Source organism: Pelodiscus sinensis, chromosome 7 (genome assembly GCF_049634645.1).
Source record: "Pelodiscus sinensis isolate JC-2024 chromosome 7, ASM4963464v1, whole genome shotgun sequence".
In the NCBI taxonomy this organism is placed as follows: Eukaryota; Metazoa; Chordata; order Testudines; family Trionychidae; genus Pelodiscus; species Pelodiscus sinensis.
In genome coordinates this window covers 14,427,492-14,450,509 of record NC_134717.1, presented here as the reverse complement: position 1 = coordinate 14,450,509, position 23,018 = coordinate 14,427,492, and the positions used below count along the sequence as shown (strand labels likewise).

The 23,018-nt window shown below is 39.1% G+C and overlaps 1 protein-coding gene across 3 annotated transcripts in view; it reads left to right on the top strand.

The window, feature by feature from the left end:
* Positions 1-23,018, top strand: part of DPP10 (dipeptidyl peptidase like 10) — a 460,866-nt gene that overhangs the window by 378,203 nt on the left and 59,645 nt on the right. For all 3 annotated transcript variants that reach the window (XM_075933252.1, XM_075933254.1, XM_075933251.1), the window contains 3 exons: positions 6,798-6,918; positions 12,736-12,890; positions 20,229-20,326. In XM_075933252.1, coding sequence (XP_075789367.1) covers positions 6,798-6,918; positions 12,736-12,890; positions 20,229-20,326 — 374 coding nt within the window. The remainder of the gene's footprint in view (positions 1-6,797; positions 6,919-12,735; positions 12,891-20,228; positions 20,327-23,018) is intronic.

Below are 23,018 nucleotides of genomic sequence, written 5' to 3'. Positions count from 1 at the left end.
TACTGCACTAGACTAGCAAAAATGAAAAATGTTTTCAAGGCGTGGGATGTGGTCAATTGATGTGTAAAAATAGATGCTCTCAGATGAACCATAGCATGAAAAGTCTTAAACCCAATGGCCCTGGGGTTTTAGTCTTTTCCATCTTCTCAAGAAATCTGCATGGAATAGTATCTTTGACTTTAAACACTTTTGATGAACCCCTATAATTAAAAAATGACACTAGATGAATTATAGCAAGTGCTCAAAATTACAGTCTGGGGCTGAATGACTGAACTTGATGGTGATTTATTCTGAGGTGTTTCTACAACATCAAGCATGAACACATTCTTTCGGGACTAAATCCTGCACAGCATTGTACAGCCCCAATCGTGGAGGGGATGATTTAGAGCAACATGTTTAGTCTAGATGATTGATTTAGTTGTGCAAGGTTGTTGGTCTAAATCCTGTTTAATTTGTTAATATCTATATTGCACTTGATGTCGGGGTAACGGTCTCATAATTTTCAGCTAACAAATAAAGTCATCCCTATGGTGTGGACTCTAGCAGCAAGTAAATGGGTAGAGGGTGGACAAAGATCCCCAGTGACTCCAATCATGTGCAAAGGGGAGAAGGAGTTTCCTGGAGGAGAAAGATAGACACAGATTTCACAGCTGTGAGAGTCTAACATCAGGAGTAATGAAGAGAAATAGGGAATTTGTGATAAGAGATTACAGTTTGCACTAAGGGGGTTGTGGGAGTATTTGAAGGATGCAAAATAAACTGGTTGGTTGGTGAGCAATGATGGGGATCGAATACTTTACTTTATAAAATAATTAATAATGATTAAGAATTAATAACCATGTGATCAGTGGAACCAACCACTGGATGTTCCTTTTGAGATATCTTCTTATGTGCAATGTGTCAAATTCAATTAGTGACACGTGCTAAATAATAATAACAAGATTAAAGACTATTTTCATGGTTCAGTTATAAAAGTATTTCTTAATCCTGCATTCTGACTCACAGTGCAGTGTTTAAATGAAAGCTTTTCACTTCAGCACCTAGACATTAAAGATGTTGTCACAGCTTGAGACAGAAACAACCTGAAAGGTAAGAAACACCAGTAATGTTTTGTCCCTGTCATTGTTCTGCAGTAATGGACAAGATTGAGCTAGCTGTTCAAAGAAATGAAATAAGTTTTTCCCAATTGTTGTTCTTTTAGCCAGTTAAAAACATTTGTTTACACAGCGGTAGCTCCACTGCAGGCACTTCTAGACAGTGGAACCACACCCATTTACATTGTCTGTGCATCTATCTTAGCATAAATAAATTATTTTAATTGGTTAAAATAGAAAACACTTGGCAAAATGATCTTATTCCACCTTCCTTAAACAATTAAGTAGGCCACTTTCCTGACATTGCTTATCTTTGCTTCTTTTCCCAGCAAAAACAATATAAGTTCTCACTCCTTTTCTCCCCTAGAAATATACTACAGGGTCTGTCATTGCCTTCTTTACAAAGTTGGCATCATTAAAATTCTTACTCCAATCTTTTCCAATCTTAAGGTTGGGTGATATGTATAAGATTCATAGAGATTCTGAACTGCACGCAATTTCAGTTCTTCAAATATAAATGTAATTACTGGTCAGTGCTTTTGGGTAATTTATATATCTGTTGAAACCATAAAACACTTCATCAGTTATTTTTTGTTCCTTCAAGTTTGAATTCACATAGGATTTTGAATTTGTAACTATGAAGTAACTTTGTCCCAAGTCACCCTCTGTTCCCGATAATAGCTAAATCATGCTTCAGTGCTCATGGTATGAAACTCTTCATATTTATTGCTTTATAAAGTAGAAATCCTGGTATTGATACTATTAAATATCAGTAAATGTCTGTAGTTTAAGTATGCTTAGGGAAACCTGTTCCAACTGATAACTGGTTAAGGGAGAGGAAAGCAGGGATAAGGTCAACAATACTTATTAGATTGATATTATTCCCACAAGCAGATATATGAGAAATACATGAGCCCTTTAGATGATCTATGGAACTGCATTTACTGCAATTAAGCAACTACTGATATAGCATGAGTGCATATCAAAGAAATGATAGCACTAAAACATCTATCCTATATTGTTTTTTCTATTGCTATGTTATCTGCATTTTCCTGCCTGCAAAAGTATTCTAGTGTATTCATGTTGAATAGTAATAGAGAGGTAGCCGTGTTAGTCTGATCTTCCTAAAACAAAAGGAAAAACTATATAGCACTTTAAAGACTAACAAGATGCTTTAATAAGTGATGAGCTTCTGTGGGCCAGACCCACTTCCTCAGATCATATTCTGGAAAAGAATTGGCATGATCATATATACCAAAGGAATACAATGAAAAAAGTGAACACATTATTAAACTGATAAATCAGATTTAGTACAGAAGGTACAGATTTAGTACAGAAGGTGGGGTGAGGGAGAGAGAGGGAGGGAATAGCTATTTATGAGTCAATGAATAGCTAATCAGGGGTAATAAGTGGGGAAGCTATCTTTGTAATGGGTAAGGTAATTAGCATCTTTGTTAAGGCCGATTCATAAAGTGTCAAATTTAAGCATGAATAAAAGTTCTGAAGTTTCCCTCTCTAATCTGGTGTTAAAGTCTCTTTGAAGTAAGATGCACATAGTAAGGTCGTTAAGATTATGTCCAGGTAGGTTGAAATGAAAGCCAATTGGTTTTATCTTGTGAAGATGTCTGGTGTCTTATTTGTGGGCATTAATTCTTTGGCGAAGTGTCTGAGAAGTCTGTCCAATATACATAGCAGAAGGACACTGTTGGTGCATGATGGCATAAATTATATTTCTGGATGAACAGGAATATGTGTTCTTGATCATATAACTGACATGGTTAGGTCCAGTGATGGTGTCACCAGAGTAAATATGTGGACAAAGTTGGCAACGGAGTTTGTTGCAAGGTAAAATTCCAGGGTTGGTATTAATGTGGTATGTCCTGTGGTTGTTGGTAAGAATCTTCCTGAGGTTAGTTGGTTGTCTATAGGAGACTATGGGTCTGTCCCCCATAGCCTCTTGGAGTGTAGTATCCTGTTCCAGTATAGGTTGTAGGTTATTGATAATGAGCTGGAGAGGTTTAAATTGGGGGCCATAGGTGATGACAAGTTGTGTTCTATTGTTGGTTTTCTTGGGCCTATCTTGAAGTAGATGGTTTCTGGGTATTCATCTGGCTCTTTCAATTTATTTTTTATTTCCCCTGGTGGGTAATTTAGATTTACAAATGCTTGGTAGAGATCTTGAAGTTTCCAGTCTCTGTCAGTTGGAATAGAGCAGATGTGGTTGTACCTAAGCGCTTGACTATAGACAATGGATCGTATCGTGTGTCCTAGATGGAAGCTGGAGGCTTTTAGGTAAGTGTAGCAGTCAGTGGGTTTTCTGTAGTAAGTGGTATTTAATTTCCATTAGTGATTTGTACCGTGGTGTCCAGGAAATGGATCTCCCGTGTTGAATGGTCCAGGCTGAGATTGAAGGTGGGGTGTAGGTTGTTAAAGTCTCTGTGGAATGCGTCCAGTGTTTCTTGGCCATGGGTCCAGATCGTAAAGATGTCATCGATGTAGCGTAAGTAAAGGAGTGGTAAAAGGTGGCAGGATCTGAGGAAACGTTCTAAGTCAGCCATAAAGATGTTAGCGTACTGTGAGGCTTTGTGGATACCCTTGGCTGTGCCGCTGCTCTGGAGGTATAAGTTGTCGCCAAATTGGAAATAATTATGGGTGAGAACAAAGTTACATAGGTCTGTTACCAGATTGGCTGTGGTACCCTCTGGGATAGTGTTTCTAATTACTTGTAATCCATCTTCATGTGGAATATTGGAGTAGAGAGCTTCTACATCCATAGTGGCAAGGATGGTATAGTCATGTTCTTCTGAATTGTGTTGTTGTTTTTGTGTGCTTGGCAAATGCATACATGGCTATGGCACTTTAAAGATGAACAAGACAATAAGCACTGAGGAATTTACAATTAGGACAAGTCATGAATATTAACATCAAGCAAGAGGGAGAGATGAGGAAAAAACAATAAAAAAGGATTGGGAAAATCCCCTTTTCAGAAGTAGTATTACAGGAATTCACACCAGTTGTGGTTCCCTATTTTCCTTTCCTTTTTGTTATTAATATCAGGAGGGAAAGAGAGGGAGGAGATAGTGCCAAATAGTGATCAGGGATGGCATATTCCAAAAAAGTATTTGACTGCCTTCCAATAGCATGTTAAGTAATGTGGCTAACATCTGTTCTCTCATACTCTTTCCAGGTGGAGAATCATATGCAGTAGAGTGCCTTGTTTATTTTTGTAATGAATATACACATTCTCAGAGAGTTCATTCCACAATCTTAGACCCACCTCTGAAAAAGTACCATTTCCCACACCAAAGAGCATTTTTATTATTGTACAGAGTTCTATTGTGTCAAATACATTGAGTTGTCAATGTTGGTCTTCATCTCAGAGCTTTAGGCAGATTTTTAGATATCTAGGGCTAGGTGCAGGCTATGGAGCCCTTTGAAGTAAATGACTGAGATCTGTCATCCAAATTGATTAAAAAAATTACAGGAAGCTAGTACAGAGTAGAGGACGGGTTTGATGATCCAAAAAGAGCTATACTGTTCTGCATTACCTTGATAGTACTGTAATTCGAGTTGTGTCATTAATTCCAATATAAACCTTCACCTTACTACCACATGCACTACCTCTCCTTCTTCTCTCGTGGTCTTTCTTTTTCTCTCTCCCCTCTTCCTTGTCCTTCTTAGTGCCCTAACATTCTGAACTTCAAAATTAGCCTCTGAGTACATAAAGAATGAGGTGACTCTTCTGCCCCTCTCACAATTTCACACACTGGTTCCTTCCACTAGTTCAAAGGTGCATAAATACCAACCAGTGGTCCAAATCCAGTCCACCAGGGTTAGCTCCTGGTGTGCTGCTGCCACGATATTTACCTGTGCCTCCCCAGGTGTTGGCAATCGTAGCTCCCCTTGGCCATGGATTGTTGTTCCTGGCCAATGGGAGCTGCAGAAAGCGGTGTCCCAATCTGAACAGCTTCCCACCACTACCATTGGCCAGACATGATAATCCGCAGTAAACAGAAGCTGCGATCACCAATACCTGTAGAGGCACAGGTAAATGTAATGGTAGCAGCCCACCAGGGACAAATCATGGTGAACCAACACTGTTTACCAGGTATACTACTGTAAATATCATAGCAATGGAATGACAATGAATGAGGTAAAAACAGCCTCAAAACTCACTATTCTCAGAGAAAGAGTGTGATACTCACTTCTGTCATGTAGGTTTCTCTGAATGCCACTACAACAAAGGAAATAAGGAGCAAGAAGGGGGATATGAATAGAGAGAAAGGCCTGGCTGTTTTAGCAGGCTTCAAAAATGTGGACTAGTCTCTTCAGGCTCCTGCCAACCAACAGCAGCTCTTTGATCTCCTCAGAAGAATCTCAGCTCTAAGAAAAAGTGCTGGGATTGGTTGGGAGATAGCAAAGGAAGATACTATGAAAGGATAGATATAGGCCTCTTCCTGCTCCTTTTCCCTCCTTTCATTGCTCACAGGACAGAAAATTCTGGTAGAAAATCTCTTATTTGAAGTTAAAGTTGTAGCCACTTACCAAAAGATTCTAATACCTATGTCTACACTAGCCCCCTAGATCGATCTAGGGAGGCTAATTAGGGCAACCAAAATTGCAAATGAAGCACAGGATTTAAATATCCAGCGCTTGATTTGCATGTTTCTGGACGGTCGCCATTTTAGAAATTGACTATCCCGAAGTAACTGCCCGTGTCTACAAGCAGCAGTGAAACGGGATTCCGAAATAAAGCCCTAACTCGGATTAGCTGGTATTCCTCCTGCAACGAGGTTTACCAGCTAATTCAAGTTAGGGCTTTATTTCGGAATCCTGTTTCACTGCCGTGTGTAGACACGGGCAGTTACTTTGGGCTAGTCAATTTCTAAAATGGCGACTGGCCGGGAACATGCTAATGAAGCATGGGATATTTAAATCCAGCGCTTCATTTGCAATTTTGGTCACCCTCATTAGCCTCTCCTGATCGATCTAGGGGGCTAGTGTAGACATACCCAGAGAGAAGAAAAGAGGTAAAGAAAAATAAGTAAAGAGAAAGAAAAGCTTTTCTGAACCCCAACAGGGAAAAACATATGGAAACCAACCTTTACAACAGGACAGTCTTTGTTATGATGTGCTTATGTAAAATGTTTATAATACCTGTGAGGTAAATGGTATATGAAAATAGAAAAAATCACACAGTACTTAATTCCTTTGTCTCATTCTTGTTTCACTTAATTTCCGCATTTAATATTAAAGCAGTGTAATTTATATTTATCTATATTTAGATAGTAATTTATATTTGTATTATGTATCAAAGATGGAAATAAAGATATTTATGATGAATAAAATGGGATTGACAAGATATTTCACAATCTATTTAATAGTAATAAAAGTTGGCATGTTTGCCTCTTTGCAACCTGGGTGGTTTTGGAGATTGTGAGAAAATTTGCTAAAAGGAGTAGAAATATTCAAGTTAGTATAATAGTTAAAAAAAAATTCAGGGCCACGTGAATGTTAAAAAAAGTCTTAGAAATCGATAATACCAGAAATTCTAAAAACATCTTCAATTAAAATTATGATAAATTATTCTTTAAACTGTTCTGAAACTGTGGAAATTCTATTTCTATCACTAGAATGAAAAGATTCATTTATGTCTACCAACATTTTATATTCCCCCTGCTTTATCTCTTTTACCTAATATAGATTTATATTTTTGAAAATAACATCTACTATCAACCTGATGTAAAGAGTAGCTCATTGCGACTGACATCTTCAGGAAAAGAAGGAATCATTTTTAATGGAATTGCAGACTGGCTATATGAAGGTAAGGTGGATAAATATAGATGTTTATTAATACAGGGAAGAGGTTCTTATACAAAACCTATAGGAGAAAACTATTGATTCTAGGGCAATGGTGACTGAAGCTGTTTTGCCTTTTCTCTTCTTATTTTCTTACAAAATTGCCTTCGGACCTTTGCATTAGCTTATATTTTATATTGACTCACAACTTGGTTTGCATATAATTATATTTTTGAGTGCATGGAAGGGTACCAGAGTGTGATCTAAACCAGTGTTTCTCAACTTTATATATATATATATATATATATATATATATATATATATATTATCCTTTTAATTATAAGTACCCCCTGTACCTACAGTTTTCATCTTTTACATCTGCACTTGAAAGGGAATCCTCTGAACTGTCATTCATGTTAAAATTCGACACTTACCAACAAGGACTTAACAAGTCTTTGAACTTTCTCACCCATTACCAAGACAGTTTCCCCAATTATCACCTGTAATACCATTAACTCACAAACATCCCACTCTCCCTACCTTTAATATCAGCAATTCACAGACACTTACCTTCCTTCCTCCCCCTTCCCACCCCCCCGCATCCCCCTTCTGTTCTGCAATGTGATTTGTCCTTTTCATATTTGTTCATTTTTTTAAATTGTATCCTTTGGTATATATGGTTGTGACTACTTTCTTCCACTATTTGATCTGAGGAAGTGGGTCTGGCCCACGAAAGCTCATCATCTAATAAACCATCTTGTTAGTCTTTAAAGTGCTACATTGTCCTGCATTTTGCTTCAACTACAGTTTTCAGACATACAATTTTTTTTTCTACCATTGCAACACATTTGTTTAAACAACTTAATCATTGCCTGGTGGGCGATGAAATTTTTGTATAAAAAGTACAAAAATAATAAAGCGCTGTAAAACTTAAAACAAAAATTCAGTTTTCTCCAAATTTCAGTTGTGTTGACATACCCCCAGACTTCTCTTGAGTACCCCTGAGGGTACTCGTACCACTAGAAACACTAATCTAGACAAAAATGAAAAAGTCTCCTCCTCCCCGCCAACTCGAGTCAGCTAGCGTGGCCCACATGCTGTTGTCCAGTTGCTGTGCAGACATACTTTTAAGATTCTTTGAAAACCCCAGCTCAAATGGACTCTAAAATAAGAATAGTAATTTACATTCTATGGAGATTTAAAGGCCTCTGTTCAAAAGATTACCCACCTCAAGTTTAAATGGATTCCATTAATGTTTTGTAAGTATTTTAATAGGTCAGTGAAGTTCAAAGCCAGGGAGAAGGGACATCTTTAGCATGGAAGATCATTTTAAATGCATTTCAGATTCAGCAAATCTAATATGATTGCATATAAATTGGTGTATTTAAGCATATGCAGTTAATTAAATCTGACACAGAAGATCACCTTTTTTGCTAAGACAAAGTATTGCTGGAATTGCAGTTGTGATTATTCAACAATCTGCTAGGCAATTTGGGGCTAAATTCTGCCAACCTGGGGGTGACTAGCATGTACTCAGAAGATGGTAGCCTCTGTGATATACTCTGAATTGGAGGCAGTGAGGAGTTGTATTGTTAAAAGATTATTCTGCATGACTCCTGGAAATCTCCAGATGCTCACCGTCCCCCTTTACAGAGTATAGTACAGAACTTCTGACCGTCCAACCAGGCAGCTTTCCAGCTCTGCTGTTCAGCACATTGGGCAAAGTTACAGCTCTGCCAGATATTTCTGGGCCTCATACATCCCATGGGATTAATTAGGGGTCAGATACTGCCTGCTGTTCTACCTGACTTTTAGTTAGCTTATATGGGAGATAGAGGGAGCTTCTGCCTAATGAGTAGGCAAAGTCTAGCATAAGAGAAGTCCTGGTAAAGGTAATATACTTGCCTGTAAGTAGTGTAGGAGTGAGCAAAAGAATTCATAAGAATATAAGTACAGCCATTCTGAGCCAGATCAAAAGTCCATCTAGCCCAGTTTCCTGTTTTTTGACTATGGCCAATGCCAGATGCCTCAGAAGGACTGAACAAAAATAGGTAATCATCAAGTGATCTCTCTCCTGTCATCAATTTCCAGCCCTTGACAAACAGAGGCTAGGGACACCATTCCTACCCATTTTGGCTAATAAGTATTGATGGACCTAACCTCCATGAATTTATGTAGTTCTTTCTTGAACCCTGTGAATGTCCTGGTCTTCATAACCTCCCTTGACAAACAGAGGCTAGGGACACCATTCCTACCCATTTTGGCTAATAAGTATTGATGGACCTAACCTCCATGAATTTATGTAGTTCTTTCTTGAACCCTGTGAATGTCCTGGTCTTCATAACCTCCCTTGGAAAGGAGTTCCACAGGTTGACTGTGTGCTGCATGAAGAAAAACTTCCTTTTGTTTGTTACCTGCTACCTACTACCTACATACTAATTTAATCTGGTGACCCCTATTTCTTATGTTATGGGAACAAGTAAATAACTTTTCCTTCTTCACTTTCTCCATACCTGTCATGATTTTGTAAACTTCCATCATATCCCCCCCTTAGTCTCCTCTTTTTGAATCGGAAAAGTCTAAGTATTTTTAATCTTTCTTCATATAGCATCCATTCCAAACCCCTAATCATTTTTGTTGCCCTTTTCTGAACCTTTTGCAATGCCAATATATCATTTTTGAGATGAGGTGACCACATCTGTATGCAGTATTCAAGATGTGGGCGTACCATGGTTTTATATAGAAGCAATACGATATTCTCTGTTATATTCTCTATCCTTTTTAAAATGATTCCTAACATTCTGCTTGCTTTTTTGACTGCTGCTGCACATTGAGTGGATGTTTTCAGAGAACTATCCACAATGACTCCAAGATCTCTCTCTTGAGTAGTTATAGCTAAATTAGTCCCATCATTTTATATGTGTAGTTGGGATTATTTTTTCCAATATGAATTACTTTTATTTATCAACATTAAAATTCATTTGCCAGTTTGTTGCCCAATCACCTACTCCTTTTGAAAATCTTCATAGTCTGTGTTTTTTTTTAAACTATCTTGGGCGGTTTAATATCATCTGCAAATTTTGCCACCTCACTGTTTATTCCTTTCTCCGGATCATTTAGAAATAGGTTAAATTAGATTGGTTCCAGGACAGACGCTTGGGAGACACCACTAATCACCTCTCTCCAGTCTAAAAACTGAAAATTCACAAATTAAGTGATAGTGCTATGTGATGAGTAAAACTGGAGAAAAGAACGAGTTGGGTTTCAGAACAGAGTGGGGTGAAATTGCTAACAAATAAACTTTGGGGGCTCTGGTATGTCACATTCGTCTATATTTAATCATGATCTCTTTCCAAAGACTGGGCCTGCCTGCCACATCACCAATGGCTAATACCGCACTCCATGTAAATAAGAATTACAAATCTGGGCTTTTAGGTAATAGAGGATGAATGAGGAGTTTCTAATGCTACTTAGAGCATGTCTACTTTTGTGAGAATATCGACCCTCTGGAGGTCAATCTTCTAGCCCTTGATTTAGTGGGTCTAATATAGACCTGTAAATCAAACTCTGAGGGAAGCCCTCACTAGCATCCAGTACTTCTCATTCTGCAAGGAGTAAGAGAAGCCAACAACCCATCAGCCTTCCAGTGTGTGGATGCTGCCATAGCTCAGCTTACGGTAAGGTGCCTCCAGCTACGCATTTTGCATGGCTCAAGTTGCATAGCTAAAGCTGACCTGACTGGTCTGGTGTAGATCAGGCCTTAGATCCTTATGGTACAACTGCACCTCTTGTTAAGGCCAGATACTGTAAAATAAATAAACACATTAAAATTACCTGAGCACAAGTGTACCGACTACAAAGGGCCTTGTTACCTGTCATATTTTTGTACAGTAACTAAAGTGTAACAAGACCAATCTCTAGCATTTATGCTATGCTAATGTGGCATTTTTCAATTTCAATTTGATTGTGCATATCAGAAAATTATCTTTTATAATAGAAGGTTAGTGCACATTTTTAAAAACTAATTTTTTATTAAAGATAAATAGAATTTTTGACAGTACAGAATACTTTCTTATGTACGCCTTAAAAGACTGAGAAATATAACTGATAAGAAAGAGAAGCAACTAGTTGGTTACATTTCTCACTAATACTCTACCTGAACTTTACACATGTGTATGTAAAACAGTGCATTCCCATATATGTGGCCACACTTTGAATGTGAACTGTATAATTCCAGTACCTATGCTCTCAGAGGGGTTAGAATTTCCATTCACAAAATTCACTGGGACATACTGTTCAGTGACTGTTTGCACCAGCAAATACATGTTTGTAACTACATGTGCGGCTTAATACGAAGGAAACCAGACACACTGATGCAGGGGTCCTGTATTTCTAGTTTACTGCTTCAGTTGCCCCTTGTTAGCCCCTTTCAGGACAGCCACTGGAAGCTACTTTACAAGGGTCTCCCCTACCCTGCTAGTACACAGGGGTCCTGTGCTTGAGGTAATACCCAGCAAAGGATAGGATGAGGAAGAGTCTGGGAATATGAGCTCTGAGTGGCCTCTCTCAAGCAATTCCGCCTACTCTCAGGCTGTTTGGTCTTTGCCCCATGGATCTGATGTAAGTCCTGCTCCCAGAGAGAGGTCTCCATGTATTCTTAGGAATTGTGTATGGTTGCAAGGAAGAAGGTGTATCCCTCAGCATTTCTTTAAAAGTGGTGAGCAAGTGCACATAGGGGTCTTTCCAGACACAAATCCCCAGAACACAATGTGGCTCTATTATGGCATGCTGACTCTTCTTTTCTATTTTGTGATAGTACCAGGCATACAGCTGAGTGAATACCGCACAATTAAATTAATAGACATTCAGATGAATTCCAATAGCTGCTCATTTTGACCTTATGTATGTGGCTTTTTCATTTGCAATTCGCAAATACTCATGTTCCTGTGCTTTGGTTTACAGAATTGTTTAGGAGTGATTTTTCGTGGTGTGAATATCCTTATTTAAATGCAAACAGAATTCAGTTTGTGCTTTGTGGTCATTGCTGTTCACCATTCTGTTATTTTCCTTGTAAAAAGGTTACAGTTGTCCAGTCAGGGAGCAGAAATAATATTATGTAACTCAGGTAATCAGTCAAACATGACCAGCAATTAGTGAATATTCTAAGCAAACAGCTTGTAAATACTCCAAATTTGGGTTTCCAAACACACAGGTGAAATTTGTGTGGAACACACTGTTTACTGAAAAAAATACAAATGGTAAGTTAGATAGTTAAAAAACAAAGTCTGATCACAGACTAGTGAGAGTTAGCATCGGGAGAAAACTAGAATTTTCTTTTGGCTAGGAAAGGAAGAAAGAAAGGAAGAAAGAAAGAAATTACAAATCAGAATCATCCCACCCCAAAAATCAAAATGTCATACAAAATTAGATTCACCAAAACTGAAGGTTTTCCCCAAATGAAACACTAAAACATAAATAACTGGATGGAATAATACTAGTGCTGACAATACCTTTACATTCTATTATACAAATTATTAACATAAAAACCAGCTAGAATGATATTAAGGCTAAATATAAGGCAATAATAATCATTTCACTTATGCAAGTAATTCCATTGATATAGTTGGGAACACTCATCTGAATAAAAACTCATAATTTGTCTTATAATAGACCTTAATATTCAAGCAATTCAATCCAGAAAAAAATTCAATATATCTTTTTTATAATTACAACAGCTGTGTAGCAAGAAAGCATAGAAACTATGTAAAATGCAAATGAACTACTTGGTAATTTGAATCACACAATAGTTAATAGGTATTCTAAGGATATGCATCTGTTTCAGAGGAGCTGCTTCACTCTCATATTGCCCACTGGTGGTCCCCGGATGGAGAAAGGCTGGCATTCTTGATGATAAATGACACTTTGGTACCAAACATGGTTATTCCTCGGTTTACTGGAGGCCTGTATCCCAAAGGAAAGCAATATCCATATCCTAAGGTAAGTAAAGTCTAAGTGCAATCTCTCGCCCTTGTGCACGGTTCAGTGAACCAACTGATAGCTTTCTGCATTACTGAAAGACTGCTTCTACATAGTAAAAGAAGCTGCTTGCGTTGATGTGGCAGGATAGGGAACAGCATTCAGTTATTCTATTTCAAATAGGGTTATAAAGCTTTTTGCTGGACAGAACCCATTAGGACAGGATGGAACATAGAGTCGATTTCATTCTAATTTATTATTGGTATACACTGCAACTTTTGAATGAATAATGAAATGATCAGAAAGACTCAAGAAAAAATGCTGTCAGAATTGCCTTTGAACCACAGACTAGCTGCAGGCTTCAGTGAGTGTTTAGCTGCATTTATATGGATGGATGAAGCGTAGCAGTTTTCTGATAACACAGAGTATCCTAGTATCTCACGGTTACTTTTCATCAAGCAACGGCATTATTAGCAGGGGCAACAGATCTTGGTTGGGTAAAATAAGAAGTGATATGAACCTTCCCCAACTCTTCAAATTGAACCAAACCTAACAGTGAGGTTAAAAAATGTGAATAAGGAGCACCCATCTTTTGTGTTGTGGAGAAAGCTACAGGTCTAAACATGAGACTCTCTGATACCAGAGTTAGAATCCCCCCTAATTTCCTATATACTCCCCATAAACCTTCCCCAGTCTCTCCTCCAAGTTTCCCCTGCTCAAAGACCCTACATTAACTTACCTTTGCTAACTCATATATTGAGTTCTTATACCTGGGACTTCCTCTTTGCTAGGCTCCAGCTACCATACTACTTTACTTGTATTACCTCAAATGTATTACCTCTGTTTCATATACAGATAAGTTGAAGAATAAAATGCTAGGATATTATATATACAAAAGACATTATTGTCCTGATTCCGCACTCCTATAAGCAGGACTGTTGAAACATATTGACTTCAGTGGCATTATACCATATATATATATATATATATATATATATATATATATATATATATATATATATATATATAAAAACTGTTTTTGTTTTTGTTTTTTTTACTCTGTGAGCGGTAACAAAATGGAAATAATTGTGGAAGGATCTATCGACTCTTTAAGGGACAATCTCCTACTTATAATCAAGAGGTCCTGGGCACAATCAAGAACAGGGTTGGGCCATTTCCAGCTAACAGGAGCTGTAATCACCAGCACCTGCAGATGTGCAAGTAAATATATAGGCAGTGACCTGCTAACATCAGCTTATGGGAAAGAGCAGGGCAATGCCCAGTACAGCAAGAGATTTTGAGAAGAAGATGGTGATGGATTGGCTGAGGAAGCCACCAACAATCCCTATCCTGGAACCTACAGGGAAAAAGGGGAAGAGGAAGGCCAAAGAATAGTTGTAGAAAAGTCCTGGATGTGAATGTGAGGAAAATGGGCAAAAGCCGGGGAGAGTTAGAAAAGGTGGCACAAGACAGAGAGGCTTGGAAAGAAATTGTTGATGGCCTATGCTCCCATAGGAGCTAAGGGCAAAGAAGACCTGCCAGAGGCTAACCCTGGTGAACTGCTACCGTGTTATTGCCCACCCTGATCAAGAAGCACCCTATCTTGCCCTGGGGGCAAGACTGCATATAAAGAGGAAGGGGAAGCCGAGAAGGGGGAAAAAGAGACTGAAAGCCATGTCGGTTGCTGTAGGCTGCAGGCCCACTCACACTTCTGAACACTAGCTTGACGTAGGCCTTAGTGATTTAGTTTTCTGACTATGAGTCTGGTTGCACTTAGAAACTTGTTTAAGCTGCTGCTTCCTCAGTCTCAAGGAGACTCAAGGAGCTTGGCTTGTTTACTTTAACCAAAAGAAGGCTGAGGGGGGACATGATTGCACTCTTTAAATATATTAGAGGGATAAATACCAGGGAGGGAGAGGAATTATTTAAGCTTAATACCAATGTGGACACAAGAACAAATGGATATAAGCTGGCTAGTAGGAAGTTTAGACTTGAGATTAGACGAAGGTTTCTAACCATTAGAGGAGTGAGGTTCTGGAACGGCCTTCCAAGGGAAGTAGTGGGGGCAAAAGATCTATCTGGTTTCAAGATTAAACTAGATGAGTTTATGAAGGGGCTGGTTTGATGAGATAACATGATCTTGGTAAATAATTGACCATTCATTATCAGTGGGAAATAGGTCAATGAAGGGATGATAGGAGATACTATAGAGAACTTTCTGGGTGTCTGGCTGATGGGTCTTGCCCACATGCTCAGGGTTTAGCTGATCGCCATATTTGGGGTCGGGAAGGTAGATTGGCAGAGGCCCTGGAGGTTTTTTGCCTTCCTCTGTAGCATGGGGTACAGATCACAGCTGGAGGATTCTCTGCATCTTGGGGTCTTCAAAGTATTTGAAGGCTTCAATATCTGAGATATAGGTGAGAGGATTATTCTAGGAGGGGTGGGTGAGATTCTGTGGTCTGCACTGTGCAGGTGGTCATACTAGATGATCATAATGGTCCCTTCTGACAAAGTCTATGAGTCTATGAGTCTGATGCCCAAGGGAAATGGAGAAAACCTACCTGCCTCCTAGAAAAATAAGAAAACCAAGGACATTGAGGGTACGTCTAGACTACATGCCTCTGTCGCCAGAGGCATGTAGATTAGACTACCCGGCACAGGAAAATGAAGCAACGATTTAAATAATCGCCGCTTCATTTAAATTTACATGGCTGCCGCGCTGAGCCGATCAGCTGTTTGTCAGCTCAGCACGGTAGTCTGGACGTTCCGTGGTCGACATCAAAGGCATTTGTCGACCTCCCAGGTAGCGGCTCAGTACGGTAGTCTGGACGTTGCGCGGTCGACATCAAAGGCATTTGTCGACCTCCCAGGTAGTATACCTGGGAGGTCGACAAATGCCTTTGATGTCGACCGCGCAACGTCCAGACTACCGCGCTGAGCCGACAAACAGCTGATCAGCTTAGCGCGGCAGCCATGTAAATTTAAATGAAGCGGCATTTTCCTATGCCAGGTAGTCTAATCTACATGCCTCTGTCGCCAGAGGCATGTAGTCTAGACGTACCCTGAGCTGGAGGCCTTCTGAAAGGGGATGCTCTTCTTTGTTAGTTTGGTTTTGGCCTTTCTTTGTTGGTTTCGGTACAGTAAAATGCAAATACATAGAATGGAAGCTGGCTTCTTTGAAGGACATACAATGATTGCTGAAACACCAAACCCATGTAGTGTGCAGTAGGTAGGATTCTGATAAAAATGTTAAATGTTAAAACCTTGAAGAAGGTAGCAATAATTCAGTGTATAGATTAGAGATTTGGGTATGATTTTTAAAAGCATTTAAGACCCATTTCCATAAATCACTTGCGTACTCAGAAGTCAAAGTCCCTTTGATTTGGTCACTTAACTAGACTTGAAAATTTTAACCTTGATTCTTCTCCAGTTGAAATCAATTGGAATTGACCCATTATCTTTAAAGGAAATAAGATCATACCTTAAAACTATCTAGTTTTCTTAAGAAGCATCATTCTAGGATGGCGATGATGATTATTTAGTAGTTGTAGCACCTAGGAGCACCAGTCACACAGTTCTGTCAGCTTTGCTGGCTAAAAGCAATTAATAAAGAACAAAAATATACAAGGAACTCTTTTTGAACAAATCAGCTCTACAAAGCAGTGAAATATTTCAAAGCATTAGCAGCTCAGCACAAAGGAGATGTGCTATATTATTCCAGTAATCCCATTAATGGAAAACATTATCTTCTTTTTAATTTGTCTAGTTCATGACAACTTAGCTTCTAGTTAAGCAGCATTCATTATTAATGAAGCTAGTGGGTAGGCACCACGGATAGAGAAAAGTTGTTGTTCCACACAGGATTTCACTCTCCGTCATGGAGACCCCATGGCCTGCTCACTTAGAATCTCAGTCTGCAATCCTTATTCTCACACGGTAATATATATTCAAGGCAATGATCCTGTGGAGTGAAAAGGAGTAAGTGTTAGTAAGGGTAGCAGAATAAGGACATCTGTACAGTTGACACACAAGGAATTAAATGTGAATTATATTTTCCACGTAGGAACACATAATGGATGAAATAATCCACTGACAGATGTAGAGAGAGCCATTTTTGCATTTAAAAAAACCAGTGTAAAGTTTTTGCATAGATTTTTCATTATCACTGCTGTTTCAATTCCCAGTTCTTGCCAGAAGTAGAAATGTGGGAAGGCCACTTTGGTGTCATTTCTGGCCTTACTGAAAGCTGGAAGAACTTAAAATCTCACACAAAGTATTCCTCCACAAAACCTTCAGTCCCATGCCTATGCACCATAATTCACACAAGACATTATTCTGCAGTTAATGGAGCCTATTCACATGAGCAAACTTACTCATATCCTTTTGTGTAACAAAGGTTACTCTCTGATTTTGCAGACACAATCTAAGCGATTCTCTAAACTTCATGAGTTCAGAAATACAACTGTCTCCAGTCCCGCATCATTCAGATATGGGTGATGAGATCAGTTCAATTTACAAAGAAATTGTGTGTTGGTATTTCAGTGAGGACCCTTTTGAGTACCATACTGGATATGTAAATATCCCTATAATGAGTCAAATGCACACAAGCAAGTTTTTAACTACTAGTAGTAAAAATGTGTGCGTTAGATGTTTTTTAAATTTTCTTGGCGCACAGTTTTGCCCATTCTGTATGAACAGGAAGTCTGCCTTCTCTGCCGGTTGTGGAAACTTGGAAACTCTCTGTGGGTTGTGGAAACTGCACAGTAGAGAGGGGTTGGGAAAGAAAGGATTAAGGGGGGTTAGAGCATCTTTTCACTGAGCCTGCAGAACCCAACATTAACATAACTTGTCTGAATTCCTTGCCTCACATACAACCCACCTGAAGGGAGTGAGAAAATCCAGTAGCAGTAACCACCTGAAGAAGCTCTATGGGGGACGGGGGGATGGGGAAGTTGCCAGAGAATGGAGATGGGAGGAGCGTAAAATTCTGGAGCAGTAGTGGATTCAAGTAGAGTACAACACTGGCTTATGACATGTTCTTTGGGGGTAGGAGGAGGAGCTGGACCCTTCCCCACACCCTGCAGAAAAAAATTAGAGGCAATTTTGAGAAGTACTAACTATACTTGTATTGCTGTGTGAAACACAGACTCAATAGTAAGCCATGAATGATTCCAATAAGATATAGTATTTAACCATTTGATGAGCTATGGAGTCAATCCACATAGATACCTATTAGGCTGAGCTCAGAATAGTGAATCTTACCCAGAACTAAAAAAAAAAAAACACATTTAATTTTGTAAAAATGAAAAAAGAACATGATTTTAAATATGTGGAAAGTGCAAGAAGGAGACCACTTACCACTCCACATCAACGGAGTATTTTCGAGCTACTCAGAAGCAGGCAAGCTGCAAATAGATATTTTTTATAGTTTTATTATATTTTATAAAATCTTATAACATTTTACAATCTGGCATTGACTGTGGTAGTGCTTCTGAGACCCAGTCAAGAATCAGGACACCACTGTGCTAGGAGCTGTACTGATACAGAGTAAAAAGATGTTCCCTGCCCCCCGCAGAGTTCACAATCTAAATATAAGACAAAGGACATGAGACTACAACAATACAATAGGCGGAGCACAAGGAAAGAATGAGATGGCATTTGTCACCAGGACAAGCAGTGATCTGAGTAATAGCTATATTATTGATGTGAACCTAAAATATTTGAAAGTGCAGGATGCCATCTGACCTGCCTTCCTTTCCTTCCCCAGATATTTCATCCACCCCCTCCAATCCTATTTATTACTCTTTCTTTGGTTACTCTCCTTCTGGCAGCAACAGTCTTTTGAGGCATGAGAGATCCTAGTGATTTTCCCTTGGCTGTCTCCTAGAATGAATCTCCACACTTGAATATTAGATCCATCACTGGAACATTACTACAAAGATCATTCAGACTGATCTTGTGGCTACCTTGTTGTACGGAATGCCAGCTCTCCTTTTTTGCACTGCATGCTAAAGATTGACATGGTCTTACAGTTTGGAAGCATAGAACTAGTCTATATGGTACTGCAGAGGGGTGTGGTTTGTAAAGCACTCTCAAGTGTAGCACTCCAGGGCTACATCTACACTGCAATGCTATTTCGGGATACCAGAGTATCCTGAAATAACTATCCCACATCTTCACAGCAAGCCTTATTGCAAAATATAATGGGCTCGCTATTCCGATGTCCCTGTAAACATCATTCCACGAGGAGTAAGGGATGTTTTGGAATAGCAGCTTATTTCAAAATTTACGAAATAAGCTATTTTGAAATAAGATCAAAATATGATACGCAATTTGCATAGCTCAAACTGCATATCTTATTTTGAGCTACAGAGCAGTGTAGATGCACCCTAACTGCCCCATGTGGATGCTACTGGCATGCTCTTAACAGGACTACATGAATGCAAACTTAGCACGGGGTGACCTAAGTCTGACATCTCTGCTGAAAGCTGGAGGCCTTGCTGCACCCTGCAGGGAGAAGAGCAGAAAAGAGGTCTCCAAGTAGACTAGAGTGGCTCTTCTCACGCAGCCAATCAGAGCCCAGCAAGCAGATATAAAAAAAGTTTCTGGACCTGAACACAGGCAGACCTAAGGGATGACTGGGAAGATATCAGCACTTTGAACAGCTCCAAGCAGGAGCTGGGCTTCAGACCTGTTCAGAACCCAGGTCCAGTGGCTGAAGACTAGCCATTAACAAATAGCAACAACTTTCAGAACCCTGGTCAGGGTCCAGGGAGAACTTGACCACAAAGCTGGAGAGAGAGCTAGACAGAGCAGCTTCCCAGGGAAATGACCCAGGGAATGGGACAGCAACAGACTCTATTGATATGTACCAGGCAACTGGTACTTATAGGGACCTGGATCCCCAAAGCTGTGTGCTTGGGGGATGAGGTCCGGTTAGGAGTGTGAGGATGGGGTGATGGCAGGAAGGGGTGGGACTTGGAGGCTGGAAATTGATAGCTCTCCCCCACCCACCAGGGGTCCCAGAGTGTATTGCACAGTCATTCTGGTTCGGACCGGCTCAGCAGTTTGAGTCCCCTGTATTACAATATCTGTGTTTAGTGAATGGCAGCATGATAACGAGTATGTGATTAGCACTTTGGGTTTGCAACCACATTTTCAAAATGTAGCTGATGTGACTGAGCAACTCATGGGTGTTAGCGGGACAGAATGTTATTGTCTTCAATTGAAGATCACTATAAGTTTTTTCAGATTATAAAAAACATATTCACATTGGTGTAGTCCTATATTTAGTTGTCATTATTTCTAGTGTCTCTACATTACATGCTAAAATTTCTACTTTCTTTTTTTTTTTCAAAGGCAGGTCAAACAAACCCAACGATAAAGCTCTTTGTAGTCAATCTGTATGGCCCAACGCATACACTGGAACTCATGCCACCTGATAGCTTTAAGACAAGGTATGTAGTTTAATTGTTTTGTGAAACTCTCCATTACCCTCAAGTCCATCTCTTCCTTTATTCACCAGTGTGAAAGCTCAGGTTAACTAGAAAACCAGGACCAACCATGGTGATAGGCACAGTATAAGAACTTGCGTAGACTTGAACTCCTCTAAGAATGCCCATCTCATGGAAGTCTCAAAGACCCAGAATGTGCACCTCTCCTCCGAGAGGCCTCAGGGCCCAAACTGATTTTGAATTAAATTTTTTATTTCACTAGATATTTACCTCATCAGAGAACTAATATTCTGGGCAAAGGGTAGAAGGCAGAAGGCTGTGAACGAGAGATTTTGTTTGAGGACAGCGTAGTACTAAATTGTACCATTTCTTTGCCCTGTGCCCTCTTGCTGGCAACAATTGGTTTCCGTTTTTGTTATGCACCGAGAAAATGGGGTGCACTATCAATAACTAAATTTCAGTAAACCTTTTAAAAATTTAAAGTGATGTATTAAGAACTTTTCAAATTATTGGACATAACGGATTTAGTTTATTCCTGCAGCCATATCATCTGTCACATAAAATAATCTGTGACCCTGTCAGATTGCATAGGCTAGGCTGTATAGGCTGTGTCAATGCTTAGTAGAGTGATCTTTGGTCATCAGTAGGTGCTTCTGGAAATAGCGATATGATTTAGTAGGGGATCTAAGATTTTTTTATTCTGAAATGAACTAGTGGCACATGGTGCTGCCAGGAATTGTCCTGCTGACGTTACTGTCTTTTGCATGAGGCATAAACCTGAGCTGACCACCTGTGAGCATTAAAAATTGTTTGGAACTTTCTCTAAGGATCGGAGAGTTTTAATTAAATTCTTCTTGCCAGATTCCAATTTGTGTAATTATATTCTGCCAGCTCAAATTCCCATCGCAGCTTCAGCTGGCTATGATATTCCACTTCACTTCCCACCCTAAGTTGTTAGGCTGCATTATTTAGTACAATTGGAAAGAGATGACTGTGTTTTAGAGGTAAGGTAGGTACTCAATGCGTGTCTCACCTTGCCCTTCATCATAGAACAATTTGAGTCTTATTTAAATATCATTAAAATAATTTGAGATCTTCCACTAAAAGGTGGTAAATAAATGAAATAATTGTTAGCACGAGTCAAACAAACAAAAACCAGAGAATACACTTTGTTGTTTGTGCAGTTCCTGCAAAGCCTTAACAGTTTTTTAAAGTACATCAAAATGGCCATGACATTAACAGTATGAGCCTGAATTATCCTTGGATAACTCCAGTTTCATACTGGTATAACTTCACTGACATCAACAGAGCTACACCAGAGTCCTATGGTAACAGTTCAGTGGTGGATCAGGTCCTGTCTGTTGTGCATGCTGGCATGAATACTTACTGTTCGGATGGAAGGAATGATTTTGAATGGACTGTGCTTGCAGAAAATATATTCTTCTCTGGAAATTGAGCCTTTTATGAAAGACATGAATACATACTAAGTGATTGCTAACTGCTCATTGGTGGAAGCAACATATGCTCTTTTAAAAGAGCTAAAAAACACACAGACTGGAGAACAAACTGAAAGAAATGGTTTAAAATAATTCTTTAAATATTACAAGGCCAGTGAAAGTATCAATTATAAACAATGGAAAAATAATCAAAAAAGAAAAAAGTATCACGTACATTTGCCAGTTTGCTCTCGGTTTTGCAAATTCCTTCTTGCTTTTAAGAGATCTTTCTCTTTAAGAGTTAAACAAAATTCAATTCCATTGAATGAATATTGACACTGTTCATTCTTTCTTATACTCTGAGCTGTAAGGCCAGCAAAAAGTTAATTCACAGATTATCTTGTGTGGTCTTACAGTGACTTGTTCCTCAGAGTTTGTGTCTTAGGTATAAAGCTCACTATAGTTGTACTAAGTCTAATTTTAACATTCTCTGTACTCGGGATATATCCAGTTAAAAAGAAATCCATTTTGCTTTTGCACCATGGAAACCAGAGCAAGCCTGGAAAAAAATCAATTTTAATTTATGTTTACCTATTAAAGTATAATGACTTTAGTTATCAATAATAGAAAGTTTATGTAGGTATAAGTCAAGCATCATTTGAAAGTTGTGATCTGCAATTCTGCATTCAAGTAATCTGAATGTTTGTCAGTCTGAGGTTAATGGTGGGGTGTAGAACAACGTTTCCTCAACTCCCGTCCCCTTTTGCCCCTTCTCTACTTACACTACATCGATGACATCTTTATGATCTGGACGCATGGCCAAGAAACACTGGAGACATTCCTCAGAGATTTCAACAACCTACACCCCACCATTAACCTCAGCCTGGACCATTCCACACGAGAGATCCATTTCCTGGACACCACAGTACAAATCAACAATGGAAAATTAAACACCACCCTCTACAGAAAACCCACTGACTCATACAGTTACCTACATGCTTCTAGCTCCCATCCAGCACACACCATACGATCCATCATCTATAGCCAAGCCCTTCGATACAACCGCATCTGCTCTAATTCCACTGAAACTTCAGGATCTCTACCAAGCATTTATAAACCTCAACTACCCACCCAAAGAAATAAAAAAGCAAATTGAAAGAGCCCAACGATTACCTAGAAACCATCTACTACAAGACAGACCCAAGAAAACCAACAATAGAACACCACTTGTCATCACCTACAACTCCCAACTTAAACCT